This window comes from Stenella coeruleoalba (assembly GCF_951394435.1).
Source record: "Stenella coeruleoalba genome assembly, chromosome: 13".
Lineage (NCBI taxonomy): Eukaryota > Metazoa > Chordata > Mammalia > Artiodactyla > Delphinidae > Stenella > Stenella coeruleoalba.
Window position 1 is genome coordinate 83,506,346 of NC_137159.1, and position 16,085 is coordinate 83,522,430.

Consider the following 16,085-nt stretch of genomic DNA (forward strand, 5'->3'; position numbering starts at 1 on the left):
AAAAACAGAAAAAAAATATCCTTATTCCATTTCCTTTTTAATCTAAAGTAAGGACAGCAAGGAGGTTAGAGAACACACGGTGATAATTAAACTTCCCTAAAACCTGACCAGCACAAGCATGACAGCCTTATTCATTCTTACATTCTCTGTAAGTAACGATTTTACCTTACAAATGAATATATAACTAAGGAAAAGTCTACATCTGTCTATATTTCACAACAATAATAACCTTCTATTACTGGGCTATAAAGTCTGTGGAAAGATAATCATTACAACAAAGAAAAAAAAATCAATGACAGAAGCACTTTAAAGAGACAGGAACAGAAGCCCAAACACTTCCTATTCTCACTCAGGCTCCATCTGATGCCCTGGGGCTGGGCTTTGGTCAGTTCTGGGGGCCCAGAGCCCCCAATCTCCCTAGCCCAGCCCCCAACAGGGGAGACTAAAAGGATAAACAGAACGAAGGGGGCTTCTGTCTCCTGAGAACGTGTATGAGAGAGAACTAGAAAAGAACGGAGAGAGAGAGAGGAAAGCAGATGAGAAAGGGAAAAGGAGGGACAAGTGGTCTTAAGGTCCCCTATTCTCCCTGAAGCAAGAAGGCAAAAGATGGTGGCTTAGCAAGTTGTCACCACAGATTAAATGCGGAGAACCAGACGCTCCTGACACACTTGGGCATGCTCACGCCAAGCAGGCCCGTCCCCGCCGGCCGTTGAGCTTTGAGCCACAGCTTAAAGACACAAAACTTCAGTGAGCAACAACCTCGACGCACAGACTCCCCAGCTTCTGAACCCGACAGGAGTCCCTCCCCAGTGAGAAAATAAGCTGAGGCTCTACTTTCTCACCTCCCCAGGCTCTCTCTCCCTAAGTCAGCACAAGTGACACGCAGCCTTCTGGGGCTGTGCGCATGTGTCACTTTGGTGACACGTGACGAAATTACGGGACCACAAAAGGACAGAGACAGGAGTATGGACTTTGGAACCTTGTGCATTCCTTCTTACAATCGAGCAAAGGAGAATTTTATTTTTAGCAGAATTACCTTGACTGGGAAGACCCAACACAGGCACAACTTTTAGGGCAATATGGGATCTGATTTCCATGCACTATTCAGGATATGAAATTTCTAAACGGAGAAAGAAATTTACTTGAAAAATACTGGTAAGGTGTGTAAGAACGCCTGCACCAACCACCTTTCCTGCCAAATAAATGGTCAGTTAATGACTGTCAGTCATTTCAGAAATGCCTTCTGGGGTAACTTCTGTCTGGCGCTTAGACAGCTCAACGTGTGTCATGCACCCGGCAGAGGCACGGTGTCATCAGCTATGACGTGCTAGGATTAACCTCGAGAGTTAAGCTGTAAATACTGAAAAGCTGAGTTTAAGGCGAGGTCCCGTGGGTGACGGGAAGGGATGGAGACAGGCCGTGCAGGTGACTCACCCCTGGCGCAAGCACACCTGGGCTTCCGCTGAGCCGTGGGGGGCTCCGTCCCCACATGCGCCCCTCGTTCCCACCGCTGCGAGAACGCACCCACCCCCGCCTCCTCGGGCCCCCTGTCCCGCCGCCGCCGCCCCTCACTCCCTGCTAGCGGCGCTCTCCTCCTGGGCTCCAGCCCTCTGACCCGCTGCTCGCCCACGAGCTCCCTCTGGCCTTCTCACCGCCCTGCCCCTCCCTCAGTGGCCTCACTGCCCCTCGTCTGGACTGAGGCACCGCTTCCCCTGCTCCTCGCCACCGCCTCCCAGTCTCTGCCCGTCCCAACCCCTCCTACGCAGTTGTTGGATTTCTCTGGCGTTGTGTCCCTGATAAACACTAAACCTGCTCCCGCATCTGGACCCTCACAGTCCAACCTCATCTGCCACGTTTCATCTCAGTATCCGCTGTTCAAAGCCTTCCCATCCACCAGGAATTTCTCAGATGCTACCTCTTCCAACAACATCCCAACCTCTCAGCAGGAAGTGACCCCTCCCTCTCCAAATCCTCCGATATTTTCTTTTTAAAAAAATTTCTTGGGCTTCCCTGGTGGTGCAGTGGTTAAGAATCCGCCTGCCAATGCAGGGGACAAGGGTTCAATCCCTTGTCCGGGAAGATCCCACATGCTGCAGAGCAACTAAGCCTGTGCACCGCAACTACTGAAGCCCGTGCGCCTAGAGCCTGTGCTCTGCAACAAGAGAAGCCACAGCAATGAGTAAGCCCGTGCACCGCAACGAAGAGTAGCCCCCGCTCACCACAACTAGAGAAAGCCCGCGCTCAGCAACGAAGACCCAACGCAGCCAAAAATAAATATAAATAAATTAAAAAAAAAAAAAATTTCTTAAAGGACTTGACAGGTTCTACCCTACATTTGTCTTATCAAGCTCACACCACGAATCCCAAGGGGCGGCTTCAAGTTTTTCTATTCTCTACAGCACTCAACACAGAGCGTGGCAATGGCTGAGTGAATCAAGTTACCTAAGTATGTTTCTGAGCATCTAATGCATAAGAGACAGAATCTAGAGATACATTAATAGCTTTAAACATCATATAACTAATGTGTGAATTCATGAATTCATTCATCATGTATTTACTGAGTACCTATTTTACAGACAGCAGTAAGCTGGGTACAGATGTAAACAAAACATGATGCTTCTCACCTCAGAGGAAGAATAAATATATACACAAGAATGAAACAGAAAGCCTGCGACACACCACATGCAGCATGTTTCACCCTGTACAGATACCAGCGGCTCCTGGGGGAAAGAAACAACGACTACAGCTTTAAGCAGTCAGGCGGGCTGACCTGGGCTTGGGAAGAAGGTGACCGGTCAGTTCCTGAGCCGCGAGACTCTGCCCTTTCATCCACTTGATCGCAGAGCCATGGCTGCAGTCCGGTCAGTCCTCAATGCTGCCCAGAGGGGAGCCAAGGCAGCGCCACCCTGGACAAGTCACGTGCAAGACGGCAGGAGCAGCCCAAGGGGGGGAGGGGCGGTGGTCAGAGCTGCTCAGGGTGGGAGGCTGAGCCAAAGGCACCAGAGCGACCCAGATATATGGGAGGTTGGAGGAAAAAAGAATAAGGTGCTTGCAGATTAAAAACTGTGTTCCTAGCAAGAACTCTAGTATGTTTTTATGAGAGGTGTATTACGTGTGAGTGTATGCATGAATGAGCGAGAAAAACAAAACCCTCTGTAGCAGGGGAGAAGCACATCACCCAGAACTTGGTTTACACATCTATTTTAAGACTACTTGTTATCGGGACTTCCCTAGTGGGTCAGTGGTTAAGACTCTGCCCTCTCACTGCCGAGGGGCTGGGTTCAATCCCTGGTCGGAGAGCTAAAATCTCACAAGCCGTGTGGCAAGGCCAAAAACAAAGACGACTTTTTGTTACTTGATTCAAATAAGAACTCAGGTAGTGACGACAGGTAGTAGGTAAGAGGAGGTAAACTAAGCTCTGGCATCCAGAAGAGTGAAAAACCTAAGGACATCCAGACACTGGGCCAGGCTGCTTTCATGTTGGACACTGGACACAGGGTGAGCACGACATTAAACAGCCGTCAAAACTGTGATGACTGCCACAAAGGAGGCACACGGGGCCCTCAGGGAGCGACAGGAGATGAAACTGGGTGGGTAAGAGGACTTAGGAGACAAAGATGCATTAGACAGAACCTCAGTCCTCACGAACTCACCGTTTAATAAGGCAGATAAAGCACTTTTTTTTTTTTTTTTTTTTTTTTTTTTGCAGTACGCGGGCCTCTCACTGCTGTGGCCTCTCCCGTTGCGGAGCACAGGCTCCGGACGTGCAGGCTCAGCGGCCATGGCTCACGGGCCCAGCCACTCCGCGGCATGTGGGATCTTCCCGGACCGGGGCACGAACCCGCGTCCCCTGCATCGGCAGGCGGACCCTCAACCACTGCGCCACCAGGGAAGCCCCAAAGCACATATTTAAGTAAGTAAAGTGCCATGTGGAAACTCTACGAGCCAGAAATAAAACACCACTGAGTTTCTGAGAAGAGAAAATTATTTCCAGTCTGGACACCAGGGAGATGTTTGCTGATTGAGGTCATGTGAGATAGACCTTCAACGACAGGGAGAATTACGTCTTGCAAGATGGGGTGGAGGGTGTCCAGGCACAGGAACAGTGGAGAAGTGGGAGCACATCAGCCAGGGGAGCGGCGGGGGCGGCAGAAGATAAGAGCTAAAAAGAGCAGCTGGAAGAGAATCCCACCAAGGGGATTCTGGCCTCCATTCCATCCATTTCTCTTTCCGGGGGGCTACTCAAGTGATCTAAAATAAGAAACTACTACTCCTCTAATCAGAAACTAATTAGCTAAATGATTGCAAAAGAGACAGAAAGGAGATCGGCGGTTGCCTGGGGCTGGGGGTGGGAATGGGGATTAACTGTGAGGGGACAGGAGGGACCTTACTGGGGGGAAGAAAATGTCCCCAAACTGGTTTAAGGTGATGGTTGCATCTCTTGGTAAAGCTACTAGATATCAATGACTTGTAGAATTGAAATGGGTGAGTTTTATGATATATAAAATATACCTTATAAGGCTTTTTTTTTTTTAAGAAATTATTACAAACATGCACAGCGTCCCCGTCGGCGGGCTTCCTAACAAAGCCCCTCCACTCCTGGCACCAGCCTCCGCCCGCCCTCTGCCTTTTCCTGCTCTTGTACGGAACCCGCGCAGCACACACGCGTTCTGACTAAGGGTGAGCGTCCAGGAAATGACTGGCCCTCGTCTCTGCCTGGGCCCTGAACCATGGGCTGGTGCCCAGATGTCCTGTCTCAGCAAGAGCGCCCTGCGGCAGGAAGGATGGGCTCGCTCTGGGTCTCCCTCTGCCTGCCTGTACTGGGGCCGCCCAGCAGCCTCAGGCCCACAGCTGAACGAACCATCTCCATCCTGGCCGTGAGAGATGAAAACCACAGCCAGGAGATCACTGCACACACGTTGTGCTCAGCAGCTCCAGCCTCGATTTACGAGCAATAAAACTGTTATGATCGCTGGGAAGAATTAAATTACCCCTGGGTCACCCAACTAGAATATTTCCCTTAGCACCAAGCAAGCATTGGGCTTTCTCTTATCCTCTGACTGGCTTTTAACAAGTATATGAAGTAAAATGGCTTTTCGAAACCCCAAGCATGATCTGAATACAAATTATTACTCTTAATTGCTGCCAGTAAGTATGGATCTAATACCAATGGCACACAGACAGTCTGTAGTCACAGCCCTCCCTGCTCTGTCTTCCCTTTTCCTGGGTTCACCTGGATATGTCTGACAAGATGAGTTGACAAGTAGTCCAATGTGTGTAATCTCAGAAGGAGAATGATTCAGTCGTGGGGAGACAGGCAGACAGGGCTATCAGAGATCGCGAGCAGCCTACGTAACGTCATAGATGATTAGCAAACAAAGACCAGGAGATGGGGCAGGGGTGGGGGAATATCGCCAGGCAATAGCCATCTTTCCACATGGGTCTTCCTAATTATTATATTTTTTGCGGGGGAGGGGGGTCTTAAAACTCCTTGACCCGCGAGCTTTGCCTAAAAATCTTTCCCCCCTTCCCCGTGACGCTCCCCCTGCCCACAGGGTCAGTGTCTCGGCGGCTCCTTCGGCTCTGCCACCGGTTACCCTCAGCTGCCCATCCAGCCAGAGCGCCGCCCCTGGTTCCAGCCTGAGCCCTGGGAGCCCCAGTGCTGCCTTCTCCTTGGCTGGGGATCTGTCGAGAAGCCTGAACCTAGACAGGGTTTTTGTATCACAGTGCTCTATTTTCAAGGAGCAGCAAAGAGAAGATAGACTCAAAACAGAAAGGTTGCTGGGCAGAATCTTCCCAGCTCCAGGTTCAGGAGTCTAGAAAAGACCAGGTCTTCCCAGGGCTCTCCTCAAAAACCCTTAATAGTGTCCAACCCTCTGTGGGGATAATCAGCTTTTCCTAAAAGACCATATATAAAACATGGCCAAAGAGCCTGAAATGCACCTGTGTCGTTAAGTTTATTTCAATATGCCTAATTTATGAGGAACCAGAGACAGAACGCTGGGATCTGCAGGGCTTTTTTCTTTTTAACTTGGGCAAGTGCTGCTCAATCACAGAGTCAGAGGTAAAATCAAGACCTCAAAGAAGGGCCAACACCTGCTCACGTGGGCACAGGCACTGGCAGCACCTCCGTGCCAGGGGGCGGAGAGCTGCAGAAAGACCTCAGACCTCACGGCTTCATTTAAGGGCATTCTTAGCGGAGGCTTCGGCATTAGCCAAGGATGTGTACCTGGGAAACAGCCAGCACCTGCGGAAGCTTCGAGTCTTCTCCAGGAGCTGGAGCCTGAGACCCAGGATTGTGCGTGTGGGTGGCACCGCCGGGGGTGTTAGAGCAGCAGGTAAGGCTTTACGCCTGTGCAGTCCAGTATGACAGACACTAGATACATGTGCCCATTCAGATGTAAATGGATTACAATGAAATCAAGTTGGAAACTGAATTCCTCAGTTGCGCTAGCGTATTTCAGGTGCTCGAGAGCCATGTGTGCTGAGCGGCTTCTCATACTGGATACAGCAGATGCAGACCATTTCCATCAAAGCAAAAAGTTCTGGTGGGGCTTCCCTGGTGGGGCTTCCCTGGTGGGGCTTCCCTGGTGACGCAGTGGTTGAGAGTCCGCCTGCCGATGCAGGGGACATGGGTTCGTGCACCGGTCCGGGAAGGTCCCACATGCCGCGGAGCGGCTGGGCCCGTGAGCCATGGCCGCTGAGCCTGCGCGTCCGGAGCCTGTGCTCCGCAACGGGAGAGGCCACAGCAGTGAGAGGCCCGCGTACCGCAAAAAAAAAAAAAAAAAAAAAGTTCTGGTGGACAGCAACGCTTCAGACGAGTAGCCTAAAAAAATTTGTAAGCATCTCTGAAGGTGTAACTGATGTACAATAACCTGCCCATATTCAAAGCGCACAATTTGATAAGTCACAGCACATACATACACCCACAAAATCATCGCCCAAATCCAGACAGTGAACGTACCCATCACCCCCAGAAGCTTCTTTGCACCCTTTTGCAATTCCCACCTCCCAGCTGCTCACTCCCCAATCTCCGGTCCCCAGCGTCACCACAGAATAATCTACATTTTCTAGGACTTTCTATACTTGGAATTCTACAGCACGCACTGCTCTTTATCGGCTTCTTTCACACTCGCTTTGAGATCCATCCGTGCTGCTGCAGCAACGGCTCATTCCCGTTTCTTGCTGAACAGCTGTCCATCTCCTGGCTTATCCAGACAACTGCTGACAGGTTTCTGAGTTCTTTCTAGTTTGGGGGCTACTACAAATCTTACATATAAGACTGCTCTGATTACTTGTGGGATGGGACTCTCCAATGGTGACCAGGAAGGCCTCTTCAGAAGGTGACGTGGAGCAGAGTATGAAGGAAGCAAGGCAGCTAGCCCCGTGAAAGCCTGGTGGAAGAGCATTCCCGGCAGAGGGAATTCTTAACACAAAGGCCACGAGGCAGGCACCTGGCAGGGTCAAAGCACAGTTTTCTATGTTCTTCCTATGTTCTTCCTGCTTATCTGAAAGAATGAACATCCAGACAGAAATCTTTTGGAGAAGAAGGTCCCAGGTGAAGTGGCCTGAATAAATCACTAACTGGCACAGGGCCACTTAATCGCATGTAAGGCTCACAAGTGCTTTGAGAAGTCGGTGTTACCCCCGTTTTACAGAAATGGAAACAGAGGGAGAGTTAAGCCACCCACTTTGCCCCCCAGATCCCACAACTAAGCAGCAGCTGAGCTGAGAATGAGGCCAGAGCCCTTCCCATCATTCCACTGCCATAGGCAACCCGCCTCCAGAGCGGTCAGTGCTACTCACACGTGACCCACGGCCGGAGCGGGGCAGGCTGTGAGACCGGAGGTACCATCTACACCAGGACGTACAGGGAAACACTTTGCAAAGGAAAACCATCTAGCTCACTTTCATTTTCAGCGAGTTCTCCCCGGGGGCCGGCGACAACACCGCCAAGGCCCACGGCGTGCGCGCACACACACACGGTCTTGCTCTCACACGGGGCCCTCGTGAACACGTGCTCCCAGGCCTGGCTCTTCGGCACCAGGGCCACTCTGATGGTTTGTTTAATCAAAGGAGACGGGGGAGCCCACGCAGATCTTGAGTGTTTAACACAAACTGGAAGATCAAAACTGGGCAGCTGCCAAAAACACTGGCAACTTTCACACAAGGAAGAGGGGAAACAGCTGACCTGCTTTCTGCCTTTAACGCTGCGTCTCTGGCAGTCACACAGCTTTGATCTTTCAGGTTCTAAGTGGAGAGAAAATAGTGACCCTCTTCCACTGGAGAACGGATGATGAAACCACACACCGCAGCCTACTTGCAACCGTCTGGAAAAGCCGCGTTTTCTGGGGGCCAGCACAGAAGGGCCCAGGATTCATCAATCCACAGCTTCTTCTGAAACCCCCATGATGGTAAAATGCTTAGTGAAGCCACACCGAAAACGAAAGCAGCTTTCCGAATCCACTGCCTCCGAGAATTCGAGGTTGGATACTTGTGTCCTCAGCCAGGCCCCGGAGCCCTGGCCTCAGGCTCCCCAGGGGAGGAGTCAGAGCGGCTGCTGGTTCCAGACCAACGAGGTCAGTGTCACCAGGGAACTGATTAGAAATGCGAATGGATCAGGAACTCTGGGAAACGGCTCCCAACAGGGAGGGTTCTAGCAACCCTCCCGGCGAAGCTGGGAATCGCCTTTAAGTAGGTGTGGGTGTGGCCTTTTAACAAGGTCCAGGTCCTGCTGGGGCTCCCGGTCCACCTCTGCTCTAGGGCAACGCTTCTCAGACTTCAATGGGCTGACTCGTGCCCTGGGGAAATGGAGATTCTGCTTCAGCAGGCCTAGGGGACAAGGGCCCGGGAGCCTGCATTTCTACAAGGCCCCAGATGACTCCACCTGAGGGCAAGGCAAGACTAGGACCCTAGGGAGGCAAATGAAACAAACTACGTCCAAGTGCTCTGTAAACCAGACTCGGGAGTATACAGGTATTGATGTTGTTTGTCAAGTTTTAGATTTTAAGGAATGATTAACAAACAGTGGAAATTCCCAAAGGGAAATGCACCCAGAGAGGCTGGACCTGGAATTTATCTCCAGGTCCCAGGGAGGCAGGGGCCTGAGTCCTGGCTCAGCCAATGACCAATGACCAACAGGAGGAGACCCAGGACGCCGAGCACCCCAGCTCCCAGCCCCCTCTCTTTGGGGCCATCAACTCCTCCAGCCCCCAGCCCCTTCCCCCGGGGCCTAGAAGTAGGCGCCAGTGTCTCCCATCACAGAAACCTTCCCTTGCGACTTCCACCAGCAGCCTGCCCCTGGAGCAGCGAACTCCCGCCGCGCGTCTCTCCTTCTGCTACTGTACTGTCCCCTGCCTGCACGGCAGAGTCACTGTGGCGTCCCCGGCACCGAGGCCAACGGCACTCATCAGCCGCCCCCCTCCTGCTCCTCTGCCTTCCGGGTGCGGCGGACCCTCCGCCTTCACTCACACCCCCTACTCCAGCCTGTCCACACAGCATCCCTCGCGTTTGGCAAAAGATTTTAAAGTTTGAGGTGCCCTACATCGTGGCAGTTGTTCTTTTAAGAGCCAGCAAGTGAGAGAATACACGGTGACAGAAGAAAGCAAACACAAGCCCTGGTTTGAATTTGCTAATGTTTTCGAATGGTTATCCTTTAACAGCACGTCCTCCACGCACTTGACAAGCTGTTAAAGGCAAGTGCGAGGAATGTGCTCGCAAACTTTGCCAGGAGCTTAGATGCAGACGGACCCTGTGGTGGCCCACAGGCCCCCAACCCACCCCCACCCAGGACCCAAGCACCCAAGGCCGTGGGAGAGTCACCGCCACACCTTCCGGGGCCGCGCCCTCGGGGCTCCGTGGCGTTTGTCCTGGGGCCTTCCCAGCACACACAGCATCCTAATAAAAGTGGCCCAGACGGGAGCAACGAGCGCTTACTGCCCTGCTGCCCAGAGAGCCGGGCCACCCCCAGCAGGCGATCAGTCACTCTTCTCAGCTGAGCTCTCCTCCTGGGCCCAAGGCCTTGCTCCCACCCTGTCCTCTCCCCCATGGCTTTTCCCACTTTCTCTGACCTCAGGGAGCCAGTGTACCACAGCGGTTACAATGAGGTGGCACTGCCTTTCCAAAAAAAAATAGTATCAAAGTACAATTTACACACAGTCGTGGCTGTGCTACAACCAAACACAGGGCTCTGACAGTAACCTTACTGCTTTTGTCGTTTTGGTCAAACTAAGGACGTGCTTTCATTTTGGTCAAGGATCTCTGAGTGTAGGAAGCAGCTTGCAGTGTTGAAGCCTTGTGAGTCTCAGAGCATTTCCAGCCATGAATTAGGCCAGATTAAACAACTGGTGGCAGAGATTTCTAGGCGTCCAAAGTAATTGTCAGTAGGTCCATCCAGGAACTCTGTTCCCCTAGAGAAGGCCCAGCCCTCAAGCGCTCCTCACTCAAAGCTTACAGACTCCTGCTCTGCGTACAAGCCTAACAAGCCGGTCATCGCGTCCTCCAGCTCACAGCGCTGCGGAACAAGGCACCAAGAGCGGTGGAAGCCAGCAATTAGCAGGGACAAGGGTGTCAAAATATTAAAAAGTAAATGTTGAAAATGGGAAAGCCGACGGCCTGGCACCAATCTAGGGGCAGGTACTCCCACACTGCAGGTACCAGGCACCAAGAGTTTCTCTAGATTTCAGCGCTGCCCCTTAATTTATGCCCCAAACAACGGTAAGCCTTCCTCCCCAGAAGATAAACTATGACCAGTGCCCATGTTGAATAAGAAAGAATGTAAGACATTTTTAAACAGAAACAGACTCACAGACATAGAAAGCAAACTTACAGAGGGGAGAGTGACAGGGGGTAGGGGTCGAGGAATAGATTAGGAGTTGGGGGTTAACAGATACACAGTGCTATACATAAGATAAACGAGGACCTACTGTACAGCACAGGGAACTCTACTCATGGAAAAGAATCTGAAAAAGAATAGATATATGTATAACCGAATCACTTTGCTATAACTGAAGCTAACACAGTATTGTAAGTTAACTCTACTTCAATTAAAAAATGCTTTAAAAGAAAGAATGTAATACATTTTAAAATATCGGACATTTTCAATAGAAGAAGTGGAAAGAGAAGAAAGTTTACGGGAGCACCGAGGGTGAGGACCTCTGCTACAGAGAGCTCTACGCTAAGCAACGCGATGAGCTTTATTAACGTGGGGAATCAGCTCCTGTCGACCGACCCGAGGGTGCTGGGAAGAGAGCGCCACCATATTACCAACCAGCAGGTGGGCAGGCCTCCCCGCCAGGCCCTGCGCACATCACAGGGACAAAGCCACACTCTCCTCAACAACCTGACTAGCTCTTCACTCTTTGGCTATAATGTCTTCTAACTCCAATCACTTGTGTAAAGGAAAAACAAACAAACGAAAAAAAACATGACTTCTGTGCACGCTGGTCAGTGGGACTTTCAGGTTCTTCTTTCCGGGTGAGTGAAGTGAAATTCCTCAACCCCAGGGCCACTCTCGGCTCTCGCCCTGGAACTCCGTCCTGGGCTGAGCCTCCTCACCTGGAGCAGGTTCTATGGACCAAGAGTACATATCTCACAAGCGATTCTCTGAAACCAGAGACGGAGATGACATACCTGTAAATGACCTTTCAGGAATGTGCTTTCATGCAACCGTTCTTTAAAAGGCCACTTCTTAACACAGAAGTGGCCCTGGAAAATCTTTCCAGGATTCTCACAACCACCTCAAATTCCTGGTAAGAGGAAAAGAACCGAGGAGACTGGCCTGACTTTATAACCAGCCTAATTTCACACATGTCACATTTCTGGAGCTGCCTTGTTTTTCCCTTTATCCTGCATTACCGCAGAGGAATTCACAGACTCTCTGAAGGTGAGAATCTCACCCTTTAGTAACAAAATCTCACTTTATATTAAGCTGGCCTTTCTCTGGAGACGGTCCAACTGCTTTATAAACATTCTTTCATGCTGAAGAGCAGGTAGGTGGTAATTATTATTCTTTCTAGGCAAGAGGTAGGATTGAGAGTCTTGGCCATGCAGACCTGAAATGTTTTTTGAACGCCTGAGGAAAAGCAAAAGCAAGGCTTTAAAAATAAGAGATAGGACAGATGTGACCAAAAATAGGAGTAAGAATGGTATACAAAATACCAAAAAAGGAGAATTCTCCTATAAGCAACTCACTCTCGGCGACAGCTTCTTAGAAGCAGCCACTTGGCGTCCTTACAGCCGCAGATCTTCAACACCAGCCCTGGCCTGGAAAGCCCGGCCTGGTGAACATGAATTCGGGCACAAATAAGGTATTTGCTGGGAAACAGGATCAAAAACCCTAACTCCATAAAGTACAAGCAGAAACTACAGTCATGCGCGTGGACTCAGAGCTACTGTCTTCCGGGCTTTAGTAAGCTACCCGACCATAGCGACACTGAAATGTCACCTGTGGGGTGACATTTCTAATTCCCGCTTATCCCTGTCACCCTGATGCTGGTCGGTGAGGCGGGAATGGTTTTCTCACACTGTTTTAAGGTGAGGAAACTGAGGTGTCTGGCTGCTCGTGGCTGCAGCAGTTCGGCCCGCTGGGCATCTCTCTTTATGCTACACTTTACCCGGCCTTCCCTTCCGTTCTGCCCCCTTTTTCCCCCAAGGAGTTGACAAGGGGCCTTAAATCCTTTAAATACCACAGTGCAAAGAGCATGGGAGTGGAGTTTTAAGACCCAGATGTGACTCCTAACCTGTCCCTTGCCGGCTACGAGCCCCATCTGAGACGGAGGTAACGTGAGGGATCTAGTGCAGCTGACAGGAGGACTCAGTGAACGAGGAAGAACCAGTGCACAGTGCTGACAGTGCGGCGCGTGCTCAGGAAGTGACGGCCGTGGGTAAGTCCCTCACTGTAGGAAGGGGGAGGACAGCGAGGCCTGGAGGGGATTTCTGATGTGCCCAAAGTGGCAGAGCCATGGGGCAGTGGCCAATGTGCCCATCACAATGTCCAGGCCCTGCTCTGCTTTTAGTTTTGCGGAAAATCAAGAAATGAAGGGGCTGCTTTTGTCTAACTGTGCAGCTGCTCACGTTAAAACTGAGAACAAGCTACTTCGAGTAGGATTCCACCACGTGGAGCGACGCAGGCGGGGCCCTTCCACACCTGGAGGCGCACGTCCAAAAGCTGGCAAGGGCTCAGACCTGTCCCGAGAGAGATTAGCCCTTTAAACCACCGGGGCCTCAGTTACCTAATCTACAAAGTGGGGACAACGCTGGTTCACCTCATGGGATCGTTACAAGGGTTAATAAATAAGCTAAGGTGTGTAAGAGCAACTGGCTGTACTGCTTCCAACACCAGGCGTGGCGTTATCATCTCCATCTTACAGCTGAGAAAACCTGAGTGGAGATCAGCTGAAGGAAGATACAAGAGCTGGCTGGGGAGGGGTGACCCTGGCCTCCCGTGCCTCTGTCTCCAGGCTGCCTGCTCAGTCGCCGTGCTAGGGCTTCCCTCTGCCATCCCCCTGGGACCCCTTTCACTGCTTTCTTTCTGGCTGGATCCTGTTCCCTGACTCACACGTCTTCCTCTTTCTTGGCTTCCCTCTTCATGCCACTAAAGCACAACCCTTAGGAGTTCCACAGGAATGATGCTTGGGAGCCTTAGGCGTCTGGAGCCTTAGGCGGCTGAAACATCTCTAATTCGAATTTCACGCTCAGGTGGTGGGTCTCATTCCAGGTTAGAATTGCGTTCCTTGGGACTTTAGTGGCAATGCTCCGGGCCTTCAAGTTTCCAGGGTCACCCGCTGAGACACCGATGGCATTGTGATGCTGAATCCCCCGTGTGCTTTCTGAAAGCGGTTAAGATCTTTTGCAATTTCACAGGGGGGTGCCTTGGGGCAGGTCCTTTTCCCTTACTGTCCTGGGCCCTCCCATCTGGAGATGAAAATCCTTCAGTCTCAGGAACCATCTTTTGTTCTGTTGCATTCACGGCATCCTCCTCTGTTTCCTATTCTCTCTTTCTGAAAACGCCTGTCAGTTGGATACCGGACCTTGAGAATTAATCCCTGACTCGTCTTTCATCTATTTCCCACTCTTTTGTCTTTTTTGGTCCTTTTGATCTATTTTCTGAGAGATTTCTTTTACTCTAACACTTCTCATCGGATTTCCAATTTTATATTTTCTTATATTGATTGTCTCTCCCCTTTTTTAACGACAAGCTTCATCCCATTCTCTCTTCTGATTTCTCTGAGGAATTAAGTATAATTTCTTTAAAGTTTTCTTCTGCTCTCTGCATTGTCTCTGTTTTCCCCAAGTTCTTTCTTCTGTTTATTTTGGTCTCTTTCTTTCTGGAGGCCATTCATTCATATTTAAGAGAGAGGCACGAAGCAGCTGGCTGGCAGCTCAGGGGGCGAGGAAGGGGCTTACCCCCCGCCCCCCCGCCCAGGGTCTGGGAGATGAGGCGGCGGGCCGATTTTACACTAGACGACCCCTGACACGTCACCATCTATAGATCTTCCCCAGGACCGTGCAGCTTCCCCAGTTTAAAAAAAAAAAAAAAAAGCTCCACTGTGACTCAGTGGTGAGGCCCTAACAAGCCGTGTGCCAGTGTCTGGGCAGTGGGGCTGGAAAGGGGCTGGGCTCCACTGTGTGCCCTGCATGCTGTCAGCCTGTTTGGGGCAGCAATAAACGGGTGACAAACCTGACAAAGGCCCCAAGAGATTCCAAATTAACCCGAGTAAAAAACTTAAGCACAGCAACGGCTTTTTATATTTACCACTTCCAAATGAAACACTTTACAAGTGAAGACAGGGAGGGAGACCGAGAGCCTTCATGATCCAGTTCTTTCCCTTCCTCCTTATTAACTCATACACGTGTCCCTTGCTCCTGCCCTTCTACAAGCAGACTGACAGACCCGCCATCATCACCGCTTCAAGAATGATGAGCTATTTTTTCACTTGTTATAAGCTTGCTGACAGGAGAAATGAAAAAGACACTGTTGTTTGCGACCTACACAGAAAGCATTATTGAGTTCTTGACCTGGTCTGCTTGTCCACGACCTTTGGGAGAAGCTGGGGGAGAAAAACAGGAAAGACATGCCGGGACCATCCCGACGTACATTCCCCTTGTGGAAGAAACCGCTCAGCAGGGTCCCAAACCCCCTCTCTGCTCAATTCTTCAGAATTCTGCTCCCACAGTGAGGACGGTACAGCGCTGCCAAGTGCAAGGAAGAGTCCATTCACCCACATTACCAAGCACCTACCGCAGGCAAGAAGTACTCAGTCCGTATCTCCACTCACTTAAAAAGTGATACTTTTCTTAGGCTCTGCATGTGAGGGCATAAAAGGCCTTTAAATATTCACGGTAATTTCTGTGCTCTGATTATAGGTTACCTTGCTGTGTAAGACGGGTCTGAAACATATTTATGAAATACTGTTAAGTTTAAATACCTACTATAATTACCAGAAACAGACTATTCTACACAGTTTAGGAACTATTGAAAATTGAAGTCAGAGGCCCTTAGGAGGACGAATGCATTTACCCATTTTGTGCCTCAGCTGCACAGCTTCAAAATGCCGAGTTAAATTTGAAAGTCTTGTGAGAGTAAAAATCACAATTCTAAAAATTTACTCCAAAGGGACCTCACGCGTACAGGAAATACAATTCTTTTCGGTACCACAGGAGCTATGAAACGTATTCCTCGTGTACCAAACAAACCTTCATTACCGTCTAGGGAGCTACCTTCCCAGCTAGAGCAACTTCGGGCCCCTCCCACGCTGCCCGTTCGCTGCACACGATCATGACACTTACCAGGTTTTTGAAAAGCGCCGTCAACTCCTTTGTAAACACTGAGAACTTCAGGAAGGCGCTTCCCAGGTCCGGGTCATCTCTGCACACGCAGTTGCCCCCGAACTTCTCCAGAGCCTGGGTGTACTGCTCTTCGTTTTCCACGTGCGCTGCAACAGCAACGGGAGAGGTGCTGTGAAGGCCTCAACCACTCTAGCCCTGCCCCCCACCAGTTTCTTACTTGTGGATAAAATCGAACACATTTACAGCCCGAAGATCTGAGAAAAGCCAAGTCACACCGCGAACAGAAATAACTCTGC

The 16,085-nt window shown here is 50.7% G+C and overlaps 1 protein-coding gene across 8 annotated transcripts in view; it reads right to left on the reverse strand.

The window, feature by feature from the left end:
- ASAP2 (ArfGAP with SH3 domain, ankyrin repeat and PH domain 2) overlaps window positions 1-16,085 on the reverse strand; it is a 156,695-nt gene that overhangs the window by 68,821 nt on the left and 71,789 nt on the right. For 7 of the 8 annotated variants that reach the window (XM_079940344.1, XM_079940347.1, XM_079940346.1 and 4 more), the window contains exon 3: window positions 15,790-15,935. In XM_079940344.1, coding sequence (XP_079796470.1) covers window positions 15,790-15,935 — 146 coding nt within the window. Of the gene's footprint in view, window positions 1-8,320; window positions 8,427-15,789; window positions 15,936-16,085 lie in introns of those variants that run through there. The other variant, XM_079940345.1, reaches the window with a different exon arrangement.